Raw genomic sequence first — 13,417 nt, forward strand, 5'->3', positions numbered from 1 at the left:
ATATATATATATATATATATATATATATATATATAATACCACACTTGAAATATATAATTAATAATGTTTCTGACCTACTGTAGATTATTTTCATATAACCCTGCTTGTTACACTTGCCAGCTGTGTGTGTGTGTGTGTGTGTGTGTGTGTGTGTGTGTGTGTGTGTGTGTGTGTGTGTGTGTGTGTTCACATTCTGCCATACATGTACTTTACTGTGTGGGTGTGTGCAAATGTGCAAGCAGAGCGTGTTCAGAGGTCAAAGGCTCATACTACTCATTTTCATTTGATGGGGACCTTGAAAATCTGAATTTGTTGTTTTTACTTTGAATTGAAAATTCTAATTTTAGTAAGCACCATAAAAAGCAATTTAGACACAGTTATTATTACTCAATGAAAAGAAGAATTCAATGAAAATGTCGGTATGTTTCCCTTTTAAAAAAAACAACTAGTTAGTAAAATATAGTTATTATAGTTTTGTAAAAAAAAAAGAAAAGAAAGATGATGATCGTCTTGGAATATGCCAGGTTTTATTTGACGGGCTCCTTGTCAGGCTCATCAACATGCAGAGAGGTGAGATGCATTATGGAACAGTTTCTCTGTCACACACCGTGTCAACCAGCTATCCATCCAGCCTTTTATCAGCCAGTTCCTGAATCTAAATGTATGGGTGTCTCCGTGTAGCGCTGAACACCACACAACATTGGCTTATATTGGCTTGCTTGCTATACCTTTCTATGCAGGATTTTATCCATGTATTCATCTATTTATTTACACCATGAGATAATTTGTAAAAAACTTTGGCACTGGCTAACTGTAGGCATTTTTTCTTACAGTTAGTATAGTATCAAATCAACTTTATTCAGCACTTTACACACAACAAAGTTAAGCCAAAGCGCTTTACAAAACACATAGAAAGGAAAACAACAATAAAAGGAGGAAACAAACACAATAGAAAAGAAGAAAAACAAAGTGATGATAATAGTAATGATATTTATAATAATAATAATAATAATAATAGTAAAGGCACAGGACACAAAGAAGCCATAGTAACAACCTAGACCTTCAGGAGAATGACCTGCTCTGGTTAAGTTAGACACAGTTGAAAGCTAATGAGTAGAGGTGTGTTTTTAAAATGACTCTTGAAGATCTCAATAGTGGGGGACAAGCTGAGAGAGAGAATTCCACCATTTTGGGGCAAAAATGTAGAAAGCCTAGTATTATTATTATTATTATTATTATTATTATTATGCTTTTGCTCATTTTGGCTTCAGTCTTTTTCACTTTGCCTTTCCAAATAAGTGTCTGTCTGAGCCTTTCCTTTCTGTAAAGCATTTCTTCACCAGGTGTCTCTGGCTTATAAAAGTACTCTTTGGGACTGCCAACATGCCAGAAAATGTGAAGCCATAATGTCTGTAACACACATAAACTGGAATGTTTTGGGCTGTCTAAAATGCAGTTTTCAACGGTACTGGCTGCCAGAGCAGTACAGAGCTCCCCAGAGAGCAGACAAGTAGCCAAACTCTCTGTGTAGTTCCTCCACCATCTGTAAACTCATGTTAGTGGTTTGTAAACTAGGCTGCTGAAGCTGGCTGCAGCCATGCAGAGAACACTGGCAGTTTTTTTTGATTGTATAGACATGCCACCTGAAAAAGTACTGCCTGGACTCAAGGTTAACAATTAGCAAAGAGTTCTTTTTATCATAAAATAGTTTTTGTGTGTGCCCTTTTTGTGCACAGGTGTATTCAAATCCTTGATGATGATCTTTGCATTATGTACAAATTTGTATTGTGAGCTTTATGTTGAGGCATTATCTTTGAACCATGCACCACAGTAAATATGTCCTTGGTACAGTAAATGGTTACAAAGATAACATTTGATACATTTCATTATAATACTTTTTCATATCAAAAAAAGTTTGATGTGAAAATATGACCTTCGTGATTGCAGTGTATCTATGAATCATCTGCCCACCATCACTCATCACCATTTGCTCATTGCAGAAAGCAGTTCAACACTTGTTAGGTATGCATCACATATTATGTTCACTTATTGCTGCATGTTGTACTCACAGCCAGTGTCAGCTACAGTATAAGGTTTGGAACGATAATTACATTTGAAATTACTATATAATTAATATTTTTATCCCCCATTTTCCAGCTGAAATTGGTGACCATGACCCCGGGAAACACCCAGAGGGCTACAGCTCCAAGTTCCAGTTCTTCCCCAAGCACTCAGAGAAGTTGGAGCGGCGGATTGCTGACATCCACAAGACTGAGCTAATGTAAGGCGACGCCTGTCTACCTGTGTACTCCTTTACTTCAATAGCAGCCACTGTGCAGTGCATCACAAAAGCACACCAAACTGTTGCTGGTGCTACAAACTGAACTCTTATAGTGCGTCTTAAATTCATAGGTCAGTCATAGGAAACTAAAATACAGTTGCTGACTGCTGTGATGGTTTTATAGACAGATTATATTCTCACAACCAACGCTAAACAACCAGTTTATTCTGTCCAACCAAAAGATGACATCTCACATTCAGAACACATCTGCAAGTTAATAATCTGATACATATTTCAGCTATAGGTTGGACATTTTATAGCTACTTAATGTGCTGAGTATTCACTTCATTCATATGGTTTGTGTGTTGTTTCGTTTTGGTCCTGTGTTGTTTTACAGTAGTTGCCTTCACACAGGCTCTGTAGATTTGCCTACCCAACCCTGCACAACCAGGCACTGATATGTTTATGTAGAGGTTCAGTACAGACTCTGACTCATGCTGCACATGAGAGGACCCGTCTGCAGCATCCTCCAGACTACAGTATTTGGCTGGCAGGTTGCTCCATACAATTTGTCAGTGTTGGGGGGCCCTGCCACAGGCAAACATTGTCCAAAATGCCGGTGCTTGGGCAACCATTAATTGGTGGTGCTGATAGTTCAAAGAGTCTGGGAACAGTTCACACTATTTAGCTTCCAATGATTGGATTTCAGAAGTAGTCCAGAGAAAAGACAGCTTTACCCAGTCACACATTCTTCTGTTTTATAATTAAAAACTTTTTCTTGGATGTTTCATGATCCCTTTTTAAAGTTTGTGCTCTCTTTGAGCACTTCGGGAGAGCTTGGGCTACTGCATGTTCCATCCTGTGGCAGTAAAAGGTCTGGTGTAATGGCGGTGGTGTTGGATGTTATTCTTAATCCGGCACACAGCGGGTGATGACCATTGTGGTGGACAGGTCTGAAGTGGGGATGTCACAGTCCCCACTTATTCTTCTACATGACCCTCACCCCCACCCGGTTCATGTTTTTGCACTTTCAAAGAGGTGTTGGTGTGCAACTGTGACTGTATCATCTGCAAAAGCAGCTTTACCTGGTTGCTAACCCCTAAGATTGGTGGTGTTGGCAAAGGCTGACCACCTTTTTAGATTTTGTGTCATCAGGATGGTAGTTATTTTATGCTGCAGGTGCAGTCAGTGTATGTTTTGTGCCTGGGGACTGATACATGTCTAGAAGACAGTCAGTCAGGTTCAGTTAACGTTGCCTTAAAGTGGAAGGGTGCCAGACAGTAAGTGCCAAGGCCAGAGCAGGTACACACGGTAACCCTAGCACCGAGAGCATCCGGCTACTCCTCCCGTTGATGACTTCATGGTTGATGGGCTAGAGTACTTTGTGTTTGATTTATTTGTTGATACTTCAAGTGAATCAAGCCACTTTGTTAGAAGAACCTTTGTATTTTTCTCTGATCTTCTCTTGATCTCTGTCTTTAACACACACACATACTTGAACGCATGCACGCACACACACATACACAGTAGCTAGAACCCAGTAGGACACAGACACTAGTTAAAGATTTGATCCTACACTGCCCTCTATTGCTCATTTCCACCACGTCAGCACAGGTAAAAAAACATGTAAGGATTTTCCCTTAAATGTTTTTTCATCATAATGCTGGCAGAATTCAAAACTATAGAGAAGATGGGTAATGTGGGGAAAAATGTGCTCCTACTTCCATACATTTGCTCCTGTGTTTGTCATCTTATTTATCAAAAAATAAGCACAACTTTTCAATGAAATGATGAGGAAATAGAATACACGTTACACACCTTTGATACCCTTGACTGACTTTCCTTTCTCCCAGAGGTCAGAGTCCTGAAACGTCAGAGCTCAACTTCCTCCACAAGGCTCAGATGCTGGAGACGTATGGAGTGGACCCTCATCCATGCAAGGTGGTCTTTATTAAACAAATGTTTTATATCATTATGAGCTTGTGCTTTCTATGAGCCTATGCTTAATGTTTTTTGAGTAAATGTGAGATGACCTATAAAGTCAATCATAAAATGAATATGTTACACTCTGTCTGTCTTAAAGTGTCCTTTTATCAATGTAGGAGATTTACAAGAAAATATAATCTCATTCTACAATAACAAAAACATGGGTATATGTGCCTGTCAGGATGTGTCTGGCAACCCAGCTTTTCTGGCCTTTACTCCTTTTGGATTCACTGTGCTGCAAGGAAACAGGAGGGTCCATTTACTGAAATGGTGAGTTCAGATACTGGTTAAAATTGAACATGATGCTAGATAATAACCACAAAAAATGTCTATGAACATACATCCTCCCTTAATTAACAGCGTGTACAAAGGGCCTGCAAACTCCAAACAAGCTTTTTAACGTTAGTCTATATTTTTAAGTTTTTAATGTCGACACTGCGAGTGATCTAGTACAACTTTGCTATACTCTTCTTCTAAATAATGTCAGGTATTAAAGTAATTCAAAATATCTATGTGCAAGGAGTAAACAAGGAGTCCAAAAGAAACAAAAAGAAACCTATGATCCATACAAGATTATATTAGTAACCTTTACAAGACAGCTGAGTCAATTAGCTGAGAAGCTAAGGCGTTATTACAGAGTCAACGTTGTTTGGTATTGTGTTGTTGTAGAAATCAGTTGTTTTTTCCATCTCTTGCAGCTTATTGTTGTCATTTTCTGTGACTGGAATCAACGTGTTGAGACTTTTCAACACCGAAATGAAACACTTTCAACCTTATTATTACAATTAATATTTTACCACTTTACCTCTCCCTTTTTTCTCTTTTCTCCCTCCATCTCTCTATTTGTTCTGATATGTGTTCCTATTTCCTACTTTGTCTTCTTCTGTTTCCATTTGGCATCATTTCCCTGTCTGTCTGTCTGTCTTTCTGTCTGTCTGTATCTTAAACTCAGGGAGGAGGTGACCAAACTCAAGTTTGAAGCAAAGACATTCCATATATATGCAAATCAGATGGAGGTATGCGTATGCATTATTAAAACCTTCCCTGTTCTAGCCTGCAGAGCTCAGTAAGTTAAATGGGTGTGGCCATGTTTTATTCATGGCGAGCCAATGTAATATATTCTTAATAGTGAAGTAAAGGGGAAATTATTGGACAAAAATGTGTTAGCCATGGGGTTTAACAGCAAAAGAGCAAATAATAGCCACTGTCTGAGAGTTGGTTAGTATACTGTGTGCTTTGACCGATCAGTCCTAATGCCATGTAGCCAAGAGCTCAGTAAATCTGACAGGAAAGACTATGCAGACATTTTCTCTTCACATGATGAGAAAATGTCACCACAAGGAGTTTGGTTGAAGTATGATTTATATTTATATATAATGTACTGTATGTATGAGTTATTGTACTGGATTTACTGTACTGTTACAGGATAGGAAGATCATACTGACATACTTTGCACCTACACCTGAGGCCTGTAAGCATCTGTGGAAGTGCGGAGTGGAGAATCAAGCCTTCTACAAGTGAGTCACAAGACCTGAAACACAAAACTGTACAACGGACATAATTAAAATTAGGGCATGATCATTATCATGATGTAAATTATGTTTTCTCTTTCTATTTCATCACAGGTTGGAAAAGTCGAGTCAAGTCCGCACTGTGTCCAGTAGTAATCTCTTCTTCAAGGGTAGTCGCTTTAGATACAGGTATTGAATTACTCACAAAGTATTTGTAATACTTTATAGAAGCACAAGTTATGAATAGTAAGTTCATATTATAACAGCCTTGGCTAAAAATGTTATACATAATATGTCCTACGGTGTTGCAGGGCTTGTTTTAGTGCTCACGTATTGTATAGATATAACAAACATAACAGATTTTCTTTTTTATGTTTTCTCAGTGGAAAGGTTGCAAAAGAGGTGATGGAACAAAGCGCCAAAATTAAGAGAGACCCCCCTGAGATACACAGGTCAGAATCCTTAACAAATAGAAAATATTGCCTGCAGCCCTAAAATAGCCCTAGCTTAAGCCTATGCATTTGATGTATATGCCATGTGTGAACAAGGATGGTTTTTTTTTTTTCTCTCCAGAGCTGGCATGGTGCCAAGTAGGAGCTGTCCATCCATCACCCACGGCCCTCGTTTGACCAGTGTGCCAAGGACCCGACGGAGAGCTGTGCACATCTCCATCATGGAGGGTAAAACACACACTTACTGTAAACCTATAGAGAAATTTGGTACAAAAAAACCCCCACTGTGGCTGACGGGAGGTCCTCATGCTTTCTGACATCTGGACTGGGCGAGTGAGCAAGAGATCACCTCTCTCAGTGTGAAGCAGATGTTGGTCAGTAAGCCTGCACGTCTCTTAGTCCATTAGTTGCCAACCTTTTTTCCCCAGATGTACCCACTCAGCCCTGTCAGATGAACTTAAATACCCCTTTATCCAAGACCAGCCATCCTATAACAAATGTGTTCATATAAATGGATTATAGAGTGATTGCTATATATATATATATACTATTTTTTTAATTAGTTGAGTTACTCCACAATCATTACACATACAACTTGGCAACTACATAAGCGTACCCCTGGAGTACAATATGATTGGGAATCACTTTCTTAGTCCATGTGACTGGATCAGCTATGGATTACACACCCAAGGCAAAACATTTCTGGGGTCCTTTTTAAGGCTCTCACACAATATTTTAATACACACACATATCCTGTTTAGACAAAGTAGCCTCCCCATGTGAACACACACACACACACACACACACACACACACAGGGCCTCGGGCATTATTTTAACATGAGAAAGTCATCCTGTCAGTTTATAAAGGGCACTTACTGTCCCATCTTTCCTCCAACTGGCTATTAACCTTTTGCCAATGCTGCCACTGTGAGTCGGTGGATGTGCCTAACTACAACTAAATAAACTTATAGCATAGTCTGTTTTCAACAAAAGAGACCCCCTCTTGTCATTGCCATAGAGAGCAGGCTCTGACATCGCACCCCACTGTTGCAACACTGAAACAAACCCCCTGTGTTTTGTCCTGTTGCTCTCTCTGTGCTGGCATTTCCACTGGTAATAATATCTTAGCCTAAAAATAGCGCCTGCTGTCAAGGGCCGGGCCATGCCATGTGTGTCACGGCCGACAGCAGGGAGGGACGAGGTGAACTGTGACACAAGTGAGCCACATTCCAGGGCCTTGTCTTTCACTCTCTGTCGGTCTTTCGATTTATCTACCACTGTCAGCCTGCCTGCCAGCATGTGGGAGGTCGCTGTGGAGAAGGGAGGGCTGCATAGCTAGCCAGTCGCAGTCAGAGACAAAGACAGACAGCAGGGAGATAGAGAGAGAGGAGAGGCAGCTTCAATAACAGACAGAGATAAAGGGGAAAAAAGGAGAGAAGCAAAAGGTGTTTGGAACACAGTAAGGGTTAAACGGCTTTTTCCTCTCCTTGAATCATGGTGAAGTGTCTGATCCGGATCAAGACCAAGGTGAACGTTCACTTGCGCATGATTAACCATTGCTACCGAGATGTGAATGTGCGCGTGCTGTCTCTGGGACCCAGGCTCTTGGGCAAGGTTCTGGGGGTCCTACCGCTCTTCCCCGCCCTTCCTGGGGGTTCTTCCACCTCAGGCTCTGGTCCTGGGTCGGGACAGAGCTCCAGGAGCCCTTCCAGGCTAGCTGTCCAATCCCAACTCCATGGCTGCAACCCGCCTGCAAACTGTGCAGGTAAAAACTGGGGCTGGTTTCATCATGCAGAGTTATGGAGTGCTGCCTTTTTGTAGTGATTCTTCTTGTGGGTTCAAATTGGGACGACTTTCTCTCAAAGAATAGCGTTCGAACAATGAGCCAAATATTTCAGGGTGATGCTGTATGTTTCTCTGATGCCAAAACCCAAATGAATATCACATCAAATTATCCAATAATATGTTGCTGTAGTCGATTGTGGTGGATAACAAAGTCATTATCTAGCTTCCAGAGAACATGGATAGCTGAGTAACAGTTGTTCTTATGATTCATGTTCACTTTAAGGTTAGAGTTGCCACTTGTAGCCATTTCATTTCGACATAGATCACATGACCGGAGGACAGGATCAGTCTCTTGAACATAGGTCATGACTCATGACAGGCCAACCATTAGCAACAAATAATGCTTCCCTTCTGGCCATGTCACAATAATTAATGTTGGCACAGTGTTCAACAGAGTGTAGTGTGCTTAAAGATTCCCAGCAAACCAGGCTAAAACTCAAAGACACTCAACTCTCTGCTTTAGGACTAATTAAACTCCATCTGAACATAATTTCCCCTTAAACCGCTTTTAATCACTTAAAGAACAGGGACAGGTTCTATATAGTCTGATGTTTGCATCAATGACTTGTTGACATAATACATTTCTCATGAATTTTATGAGGTCTGAGGTATAAGAAAGTCATGTCAGAGTCTTTCTTTAAATGTGACAAGAAAGAACAATACCTCCCAGTTATTAAACATGTCTCCCTTATGAACTTGCTTCCTCTACTGTGGGTTTGCAGGTCTGGAGTCCCTTCGAGACAGCGCCCACTCCACACCTGTGCGATCCGTCTCCCATGGCGATTCCTTCATGTCTTCTCGGGGCCACATGATGGACGGCAGCGAGGCAAGCACATCAGCAGTCATCTCAGACGAGGCCTACAGCCCCTCCGACAGCGTGCTGCCCACACCTGTGGCCGAACACGGGATGGAGATGCCTTTGGCTCGTCACCTTAACGGTGCCCCCTGTAGCAACGGTGACAAAGAGTCCGAGGCAGGCACGTCGAAGGATGGCCACGCAGCAGAGTTTTCTTCCGGCAGGAGAGCACTGCGTATTGTCAGGGACAGGTCATCACCACCGAGCGACGTGGAGGAGCTGAACAAGTTCATCCTGAGTGTGTTGCGTCTGTTCCTGGTTACCATTGGACTGCTGTTCGCCCTGCTGCTCCTCCTCATCATGCTGACAGAGTCAGACCTGGACATTGCCTTCCTGAGAGACATCCGCAAGACACCTGAATTCCAGCAGTTCCACTTTGAATACTTCTGCCCTCTGCGGCGCTGGTTTGCTTGTAAGTTACGGTGGATGGGAGGTTTCCTCATCAGCAACTGAAGGAGAGATTGAATGACACAACACAGGCTTCTACTGATGAATATGGGACACATACTGTACAACAGAGAGGGTGGGAGGAGGAGAGATGGCAGCCCTATTCCTAATATCAACTCAGCTTTCCCCAAGAACGAGTTCCTGTCACAAGCCACGGACTTGTCGGACTGTCCCCTGAAGAGCCTTGTTTATTATGTTTGACCATCACTGCGAGCAAAGCAAATCACATTTTACTTTGGAAATTCAGGTCATTTCAAGACATTTTATTTTTACACAAAGCCACAGCATCAGGGTTAAATTCAAACACTGAAAGGGACAAGCAAGTCTGAAAGACTTCACTTAGTTTATCACAGATGATAGTTGCCTTTATTTTTATATTAATTGATATGTTGCAACATTATTGTAAGACATAATGACCCGATGTGTTGGGGTGTGTGTTGTGAAAACAGAGTTTGAGTTGAAGTTTTGAAAGAAGATGAGAGCCAGTGTAGCTAATCTAATTTTTATATTTCAAAGCCAAAATCAACATTAATGATAAAATGTTATTATGGTCACGGCGATGAGATTTAAAACGGCTGTTTTGAGTTTTGAGTTGTACTAGTATCTGTATCTGGGGGTTGGAGGAAGTGCCAAGTGGAAAACTAAGCAGCACTTACTGAATGTAGATCAGTCCTCCTGAGTCAAATAATATTAGCAAATATTATAATTGTTTTCTAAAATGTTTAGCCATATATGGAATATGCCATGTAGAGCGATACGTGAGTGTACAGTGACAGAAAGATAGTTGGGTCTAGAACCTCAATTATAAGAATAGAAACATTGATCACTTTTAGATGATTGACAACTTCTTGACTTCCCTGAATTGTCGTGATGTGGTATACAACCTAACATATGGGCTATTTAATTTAACCAAATGCTGAGAATCAGTTGCAGCAGCTATTTGACCCAGGAGTGATGTGGGTGGTGCTCTGTCAGATGGCTTGAATTATCATTTTATCACAAGTGTGACTTAGTTTGTGGTCAGACGTCCAGTGTGCTTACGTTCCCATTTTTGTCCAGCCATTAGAACACCAATAAAGTTTTATTGTCCAATTACTATAAATTACAGATAATTGTAAGGATATAAGTAAGTAATGGAGGTGGTAGGTTTACTGATTTTATAAAATAGCAGCCAAATAATTCATATATCTACAATCAACTTTTGTGTGTAAGGAACAGTTGTCACTTTGCAGTAGTTACTTTTACGGTAGTTGAAAAGGTGATGGTACTATGTGAGCTAGCGCTGTAGTGATAGTAAAGTGGTTAGTTCTTTGAGTTCCACACTCTGTAGAACGAGTTTCTTGATGTGCAATACTGTTAATATAAAAAACAAGATCATATCCATTACCATTGTAAAGTACAATTTGTGCGATTTTCCCCACAGTATACACTTAAGAGAGCTTGTTTTTGATTCATGTTGAGTTAAAAGGTCATATGTTGTTTAGCCCTGCTGTGTTCAAATGTATGCATTTGTCTGTAAAGACTGAATATTTAAATCATGTTTCCATTTTTGTACAAACTGATTTTTCATTACACCGCATTATTTTTTTTTACAGTGGATGTATAGTTTTCAGCTTACAAGAGAGAAGATAAGTCATGTTTACGCTCTACTGCAGTCTTCATCGTCACACCTACCAAAGAATCCTCTGTTGTCTGATATTTTTGTCAGTTTGCGTCAACAGATGGAAACTAATAGTCTGCTCTCCTTCTCCAGCCTTAGCACACACGTTATTTCACAGGTTAGCCTGCATTGCATCTTTACAGCCTAGAGCAATCAACGGCATCATTTAAACTACATAGTTTGTGACAGTTAACTATTGGACCTCTCAACAAGCCTACAAGTGGTGGACTAGGGTATATGTTGGTGTAATTATAGACTGATCAGCAGTTTATCATACCTAAAATAAATTGGATGCAATATTTATGCAACAAGAGGAATGGTAAGGCCATGGATTAACTGAGGGGTTTAGGAGGCTCCTATAGGCAGTTTGGAAAGTTACTGTATTAATATTAAAATCCACAGGTTAAAAGTTTGAGAGTCATTTGAGAAACCCTGTAGTACCAGGCATCAAATTTAGATTTTATTTTTTGTATGGTATTGACATTTTTTAACTTCAGAAATTGGTGAAATAACCAGAAGTATTATTGATTCAGCATTTTATTTTAGTTCAGAGTTGGACGAGTTAGACAAAAAATATTGAAACAATAAGAACAATATTTATTCTTCATTAAAAAAAAATGTGGTTGGGTTTTTTAAGACAATTAATTACTTATGTGTCTGCTAACTCAGACGATGCTCGCTGGTTTTTGATCGATCGTGTTATAAGACAGGTCACTCGAGGCAGAAAATTTACTTTTTACTTCCTATAATTTGAACTTTAAAGTCTCATTTTATGTTGTTTGTCTATGTGTATGAACCTAACAACATAATTTGAGCAATAAATATAACAATATAATGAATTTCAATATCCATAAACAAGCAAATTTTGTGTGTAAGGAACAGTTGTCACTTTGCAGTAGTTACTTTTACGGTAGTTGAAAAGGTGATGGTACTATGTGAGCTAGCGCTGTAGTGATAGTAAAGTGGTTAGTTCTTTGAGTTCCACACTCTGTAGAACGAGTTTCTTGATGTGCAATACTGTTAATATAAAAAACAAGATCATATCCATTACCATTGTAAAGTACAATTTGTGCGATTTTCCCCACAGTATACACTTAAGAGAGCTTGTTTTTGATTCATGTTGAGTTAAAAGGTCATATGTTGTTTAGCCCTGCTGTGTTCAAATGTATGCATTTGTCTGTAAAGACTGAATATTTAAATCATGTTTCCATTTTTGTACAAACTGATTTTTCATTACACCGCATTATTTTTTTTTTTTACAGTGGATGTATAGTTTTCAGCTTACAAGAGAGAAGATAAGTCATGTTTACGCTCTACTGCAGTCTTCATCGTCACACCTACCAAAGAATCCTCTGTTGTCTGATATTTTTTGTCAGTTTGCGTCAACAGATGGAAACTAATAGTCTGCTCTCCTTCTCCAGCCTTAGCACACACGTTATTTCACAGGTTAGCCTGCATTGCATCTTTACAGCCTAGAGCAATCAACGGCATCATTTAAACTACATAGTTTGTGACAGTTAACTATTGGACCTCTCAACAAGCCTACAAGTGGTGGACTAGGGTATATGTTGGTGTAATTATAGACTGATCAGCAGTTTATCATACCTAAAATAAATTGGATGCAATATTTATGCAACAAGAGGAATGGTAAGGCCATGGATTAACTGAGGGGTTTAGGAGGCTCCTATAGGCAGTTTGGAAAGTTACTGTATTAATATTAAAATCCACAGGTTAAAAGTTTGAGAGTCATTTGAGAAACCCTGTAGTACCAGGCATCAAATTTAGATTTTATTTTTGTATGGTATTGACATTTTTTAACTTCAGAAATTGGTGAAATAACCAGAAGTATTATTGATTCAGCATTTTATTTTAGTTCAGAGTTGGACGAGTTAGACAAAAATATTGAAACAATAAGAACAATATTTATTCTTCATTAAAAAAAAAAATGTGGTTGGTTTTTTAAGACAATTAATTACTTATGTGTCTGCTAACTCAGACGATGCTCGCTGGTTTTTGATCGATCGTGTTATAAGACAGGTCACTCGAGGCAGAAAATTTACTTTTTACTTCCTATAATTTGAACTTTAAAGTCTCATTTTATGTTGTTTGTCTATGTGTATGAACCTAACAACATAATTTGAGCAATAAATATAACAATATAATGAATTTCAATATCCATAAACAAGCAAATTAATGTTCGTCTGTCTGCTAGGCGTTCAAAATGTCTTTTGAATGGTAAAGGTAAACGTCCTGTAGATGTGTGAAGGGAATGGTGCTCGCTGTTTCCGATTACCTATAGTGGTAGGTAATGCTCCCCTGTAAATCCTGTTTGATTGTTGCCTAATCCTAGACTGCTTCCTTGACTCATCTTTAGAGAA

General features: G+C 39.5%; 1 protein-coding gene across 3 annotated transcripts in view; it reads left to right on the plus strand.

The window, feature by feature from the left end:
• LOC144519143 (FERM domain-containing protein 5-like) overlaps positions 1 to 10,860 on the plus strand; it is a 77,522-nt gene extending 66,662 nt beyond the window's left edge. For 2 of the 3 annotated variants that reach the window (XM_078252079.1, XM_078252088.1), the window contains 9 exons: positions 2,158 to 2,281; positions 4,135 to 4,222; positions 4,449 to 4,537; positions 5,220 to 5,283; positions 5,693 to 5,784; positions 5,893 to 5,967; positions 6,162 to 6,230; positions 6,352 to 6,458; positions 8,799 to 10,860. In XM_078252079.1, the coding sequence (XP_078108205.1) occupies positions 2,158 to 2,281; positions 4,135 to 4,222; positions 4,449 to 4,537; positions 5,220 to 5,283; positions 5,693 to 5,784; positions 5,893 to 5,967; positions 6,162 to 6,230; positions 6,352 to 6,458; positions 8,799 to 9,385 (1,295 nt within the window). In that variant the 3' untranslated portion in view covers positions 9,386 to 10,860. The remainder of the gene's footprint in view (positions 1 to 2,157; positions 2,282 to 4,134; positions 4,223 to 4,448; positions 4,538 to 5,219; positions 5,284 to 5,692; positions 5,785 to 5,892; positions 5,968 to 6,161; positions 6,231 to 6,351; positions 6,459 to 8,798) is intronic. The other variant, XM_078252096.1, reaches the window with a different exon arrangement.
• Positions 10,861 to 13,417: the final 2,557 nt, after the last annotated feature.

The sequence above is a fragment of the Sander vitreus genome, chromosome 1 (genome assembly GCF_031162955.1).
Source record: "Sander vitreus isolate 19-12246 chromosome 1, sanVit1, whole genome shotgun sequence".
Lineage (NCBI taxonomy): Eukaryota > Metazoa > Chordata > Actinopteri > Perciformes > Percidae > Sander > Sander vitreus.